The sequence below is a fragment of the Antrostomus carolinensis genome, unplaced genomic scaffold (assembly GCF_000700745.2).
Source record: "Antrostomus carolinensis isolate BGI_N321 unplaced genomic scaffold, ASM70074v2 scaffold14980, whole genome shotgun sequence".
In the NCBI taxonomy this organism is placed as follows: domain Eukaryota; kingdom Metazoa; phylum Chordata; class Aves; order Caprimulgiformes; family Caprimulgidae; genus Antrostomus; species Antrostomus carolinensis.
This window is the reverse complement of record NW_010289186.1, coordinates 8354-14514: the sequence shown is the minus strand read 5'-3', so window position 1 is coordinate 14514 and position 6161 is coordinate 8354. Positions and strand designations below refer to the sequence as shown.

General features: G+C 37.9%; 1 protein-coding gene across 1 annotated transcript; it reads left to right on the top strand.

Moving 5' to 3' along the window:
* Positions 1-3154: 3154 nt before the first annotated feature.
* On the top strand, positions 3155-5496 carry CAV1 (caveolin 1; the record flags this gene model as incomplete). The annotated part of the gene is made up of 1 exon (XM_010169397.1): positions 3155-5496. A coding segment is annotated over one exon (351 nt), but the record flags the coding sequence as incomplete, so codon positions are not given.
* Between the last annotated feature and the right edge of the window lie 665 nt (positions 5497-6161).

The window sequence follows — 6161 nt, the reverse complement described above, 5'->3', positions numbered from 1 at the left end:
TTTAATATTTCCCTTATCAACCAGTTGAAAAAAATAGAAGATAGACTCCACCACAACTGAAATGAACAAAAAGACTTTAGACATGACACTGAATAGCCCTCGGTGCACTGAGCTGCTGCATGATGGCTGTGTGCACAAACTGGCTCTGCCAAGGATCACAACCTCAACTGGTGGGAAGCATGCAATAAATTGCCAGAGTTTTAGAATAAGAGGACTATGCTCAGCCATGTAGTCTTCATGTCAGAGCATTTTTTGAGAAGCAATTTGGTTTTTTTGTTATGATCATCTTGAGTTTTGCCATCATCTGCCTATTTTTGTTATCTGATTTCAAAGCAAATGTTGACAATAAACACTCATTCGCTTTAAAAAAGAGCTAAAATGGGATATGGGCTTCAATGAAAAGTTTGCTTTTGAATAGCTGCAGAAATGGATACTATAATGATGCTTGCCTGTGTATTCCAACAAGACAATATACTTGCTCCATAAACTCAGGCATACGTTTTTCCAACATGTGTACTTAGTTGAATGAGATTGATTTCAGTGAATATGCAGATCTTGAAATAATCTTTTTTTGGGGGGGAAGAACAGGAATAGATATAAGACAATTAGATGCCATCATTAGTAGATATTATTGATTTCTCCATATGTACATCTACAGTCTTCTTTCTTTCATGATGCAGTCCTGAAATCCCATAATTGGTACAAGGACAACTGTTTGTTTTATTTGGTAAAAAGATCACCAGAGAAAGTTCCTTGCTCTGTCTTACTAGACTGCAGCTAACTTTTAATGACTGATTTATGTAATTATTTTATAGCCAATGTACTTCTTAAAACTATTTTTTGTCAGTTATTTAGTCCCCAGACATGAACTTTTAAGTCTAAAAAACTCACAGTGAAAATAGAAAGCATATTGTTGCCTGTGATGCCTTTCCCAGAATCAGGAGTTATTTCCACCAGAGCTTCAGTCTTACACCCACTGAAATTACAGAGCCCAAATAATTTCCAATTTCCTGTCTTCACTCAGTGGTGAATGTATTGTGCTTTCTGTGCTGTCTTTAGACACTGATTTCAAGGAAACTGTTTCCTAAGATTTGTACCAAAAATTCAAGTGCACACCTACAGAAGCAGAGGTTATTTCATACCCTTAGGGCTATTGCAGAAGAGAACTGTGATTCAAACTCTCTTTCGATTTTCTCTTTTTGTAGTTATTATTTAAAACCATGCTGTCCAGTTTCAGAAAGTCCAGACAGGCTTTTAGCTCTGCCCACCTTTACGGACAAGTGCACAGCGCTGAGCTGTGTCCATTGGGTACTCTGCCAATGCAACGTCTGCCATTGGTTTCTGTGGGGACAGAATTTCAACTCCAGTGCTACCTTTAGGTGGTGTGATGGTGATGGTGATGATGAATTCTTACCAGAAGAATCATTTAGATGATCATTTTCAGATCAGTAGAGCCTAGTTCAGAGTAGCAGAAAAAGAGGAGGTTTATAGTGTGCTTTATATGATGTTTAGAGAGAAGCACTGGTAGAGAGTGATGTTTAGGGCCAGTAATATATTGAATTAAGCTAGCTTGATGTTAGGCATTCAAGATATTTGATATCACAGCTGATTCAGAAATTTCTTCCCAAGGACTTTCAAGCCCTTCAAGTAAGTTGCACCTGGACTGTGCAGTTTTGCTTTGTAATTTCCTTTTTTGTTCAAGAAATTGTAAAGTCCAGTGATTTTATGGTATTTTTCCTTTTGTTCATAACTTCTGTTCGGAGGTGACTGAAGACTCAACAGCAGAGAGAGAGGAGTTCTTTACAATTTTTATGTATACTTGAGATTAAAAAATTGATTGTGAGCTTTTTCCTACATTATAAGCAATACTTATACTGAACGTATGTATACTCACCTCGTTCCAGCATGCTAAGGTGCTGTTGGCCCATACCATACTTAGCCTGCTACTGTAAATCTTCACTTATGGCAGCAGCAGCATCTCAGTTTTGGATCCAGTCAGTTTCTTTTTCATTCCAGTCAGGAATGCAGTTTCTTTTTTTCTTTTTTTTCCTATTTAAACAGTCATTTAGTTTCTTGCAAAGGAATAGCATTGTGATATGCTTTTTCCTGTTTAATGCAGTACCTATACAGTTGGATGTGCTGAATAAATTAAATATCCTGTATTATGGGTTATATCAAACACCTGGTTGTGTGACACAGAGCTGAACTATCATCACAATTCTGTTAATTTTCTAATAGAAATGTTATGACAGTTAAGCTTCCTGAATAGCTCAGTATTTCAACAGACAACGGTAAAATATGCCTGTTGGAATGCACTGCTTCCTTAGGTGACTTTTTGAACAATTTGTGAGTAATAGTAAAAACTACGAAATATGTGGAAGACCATGTTCCTTCTAAATATTAGTAAGTTAGCCTGACCATGTCTTTCATGAATGGAGTGTTATCACATAAACAGGAGAGGCTAGAACAAAATGGCTGAAGAGCCTCCTTATGTTTAATTAGGTGAAAGAGCTCCCTAACCCTTCAGACTAAGGAAAAACTCCAACTGATCCAGATCTAAATCCCGCATTTTATTTTTCAAACTATTAACAACTATCTATGCCTGTTTCAAATAATATATTTCAATAGCTAGCCTCACCATTTATGCATGGTCAAAATTCTGCAATGCTATACAAGGAAAGATGGGATAATTCAGATCAATAAAACACATTTTATTGATGCATGCTTGAGGTGTGTAAAAAGTCAAAGTAGTGACTACATCTGTTACATTTGTAAAGATGTGAAATGGTTAAGATAAACAATGAAAAGCATGATGATTCTGTTCACCTGGTTCATCTTAAGTAGAGTTCAAGGGCACTGCATACCCTTAGGGCTGTAGGAGATGAGGAAAATATATTGAGGACAGTTCATCTCCATCTAGAAGTTAGAGATCTAATTTTGAACTAATCATCGAGGCTCCCTGATAGTCACTGGAAGAAAATAGTCCCTGAAAAGATTATTGGCTTAAATGATGTGCTAAAATGGGTAAAATCATGTTGGGATGTAGGAAGTATGTTTTTCGGTGTTTTGTTGCAGGGGACCATTGCTCTCCAGGAAAGTAGTTTCTGGAATCTGCCCTTGATGCAAACATCTGACTGACCTGACTTTGTGTTCTTTGCTGCAGATCGATTTTGAAGATGTGATTGCTGAGCCAGAGGGAACACACAGCTTTGATGGGATCTGGAAGGCCAGTTTTACCACCTTCACTGTAACGAAATACTGGTTTTATCGCTTACTGTCAGCTATCTTCGGCATTCCTATGGCTCTCATCTGGGGCATCTACTTTGCCATTTTGTCATTCCTGCACATCTGGGCGGTGGTGCCATGCATAAGGAGCTACTTGATTGAGATCCAGTGCATTAGCCGCGTGTATTCGATCTGCATCCACACGTTCTGCGACCCACTGTTTGAGGCCGTAGGCAAAATGTTCAGCAGCATCCGAGCCACAGTACGGAAAGAGATTTGAGGGACATTTCAAGGAGAGCCATCAGCCTAGGAAGAGGGTGGGGGTTTTGTGTTGTTTGGAGCATTTTGGTGCCAATTTTGTGTTTCCCAAAGCAACATACAGCAACTGCTGGTGGATATACTGGCCCAAAACAAAGAATCACTTGCTCAGTTTCTTATTCTACTGTTTATTCTTACTGGACTACTTGCCCTTTTTTTTTTCTTCTTTTTCCTCCCTTCAATCTGCATTTCTAACTCACCTTAAATGGCTATTCTTCCATGCCAGCTGCATATCATTTCGCTGGCTGTTCAATTCAGAGACTGAAGTGTTGTTGGATGCCTTTTTATCTCACCTTTTATTTCTTGTGAGGTAAATCCACAGTGATACCGAAGAACGACAAAAATGCTGTCCAACACTATAAAGCCATTCATTTTATTGTGGCCAAAGAACACAGAGCTATTGCAGCAGAATGAATGTGACCAGTTGGCAGGTTTTAGCAGAATGTTCTTTTTCAATTGGATTGTCAGTTGACTGCAGCTATTTACAGTCATGGTCAGATATGGTGCACTATGAATAAATTAGTTAAGTAAACAAATTACTGAACTAATATATGTCCTGAAAATCTAACACTTTATCAGGTTGGAGACATTGACACATGAAAACTTTTCAAGTGCATAAAAAGTTTCAGTTGGTGCCTTTCTGTCTCATTCTCTCTTGGAAGTTTGCATTCAGCCATTTCTTAGCCTTTGCTAGGATTGCAGAAGCACACTGCAGTTGAGAACTAAAACTGGTCATTATGGAAATGTTTTCCTGACTGTGACTTATGACACATGCCTTAGTGAGCATTTAGGTGCTTATCTCATAGGCTTCTTTTTTTTTTTTGTAAAGTATTCATATAAATCTATGGCAGGTATGCCAGAGATAACCCTGAGTTACAAGAAAAATGAAGGTGTGCCAAACACAAGCCACATGAGGCCAAGGAGGAGCTGCCCCTGACAGAAACTTTTCTATCAGCTTTCAAAGCTTCCCTATTGGCAGAAGTCAGCGTGCCAGTGGCACGCAGATTATTTTTAGGAGAATTGACGCATTGCTGAGTCTAAACTAATCCATCACAAGAGATGGCTTAGAAACTTCACATTTGTGAGTTGGTTGGCTTATTTTTAGCTGAGCTGCAACATCAGGAAGTCTTAAACAGAGAGTGTTGTGTGAAACTACCGTGTTGCAAAGCACAAGGCCTGGAAAGCAAAGCCTTTGCGACACGTTCTGATGCTGTGACCCGCAGGAACTTTTTGCCCTCATGATAGTACTGTGTCCAGAGATACTCTCTGCATCCTCATATGGTTTGCATGAAGCATTTGTAAAAATAGTTGCGAGGCTAATCAGCTTTATTGTAAACCAACCTGGGGCCTGAGCCTGCTCCAGTTGGGATCTCCAGCAGACCAGTTCTTGACCTTGGAGAGTGCAAGATTTGGCCCTTGGGATGAGCATGGAGCTGTCTGGTACACCTACAGCTTTTTATTTAGTGCTGATATTTCACATATTGCTTTACCTAACACAAGAGTGCCTTCGGTTCAATTTCTGCCAAAGCATTGAAAACTTTAGGAAATGCTGCATTTTTTAAAGGGGGGGCGGGGAGAGAGGGGAGAGGGTGCACAAAAAAATTACAAAGCTATTAACTACTATTGTTTGCATTTAAAACAGACACTGGTATGGATATAGTTTTATGTTTTTCTATGTACATAATGGAGAGTGTACTCTTATAGATTTTTTCAGTAATAAAACCAAGTGAGATTGTAAACAAGAAATATTTTATCTTTTTATGAGGAAAATCACTCTGAAGAAAACCTTTTTGATTTACCATATAAACTGTATATCCTGAAAGATGTCTGTTCACTTTCCCTAATCCAAATACATTACTGATCCAAGACATTTACATTGTTGTTATACGCTTACAGATATAACTGACACTTTTTTTTAATTCTGCATGTACATTAAAGACTACAATAAAAAGATGTTTAATGGTAGCTTCTGTCTGACTTCTTTTTCTTTGAAAGTCATGTGAATAAATCTCATGTTATTAGGAAGAAAAGCCCAATTTTCTTCATAAAGAAAGAGAAAGCAATGTCATTTGTTTCTCAAGAAAGAATACACAAAACTGTCTCAATTTGTGGTTCAGGATCTGACTCAAGAAGGTTCTTGACAAAAAAATGACATTTTTTCCCCAAGTGAATATTTTCAGCTGCTGAATAAGTAGGCAGTAGGCAGTAGGACTAGTGAATACACTACTGAATAGGAAGCTTAAGCTTGTTTAAATGCTTGCTGTTCCTCAGTTTCCCTACGTTTCAAATTAGGAGAATGATGTTTACTTGCTGACAATTTTCATATCAAATAAACAGAATAATATAATATAATGAGTTGTTTATAGTTCATTTTACATAAAAGACGTTGGCCATCCAAAATTCAGTCATGGATTGTCCTGATGATAGCTCTTCAGTTAAAAATGTTTAAAGCTTTATTTTTCAGTCCACTGAAAACAGGATTGTTCTTCAGAAAAGCTCATTAGCCTAAGCATTTAATGTATGGAAATAAGGGAATGACAGATTTTATCCAGCCATGTATAAACCTAACTTGTGACAGGACAGTTCTTTTCTATGGGATTATTGCACAATACCTGTGA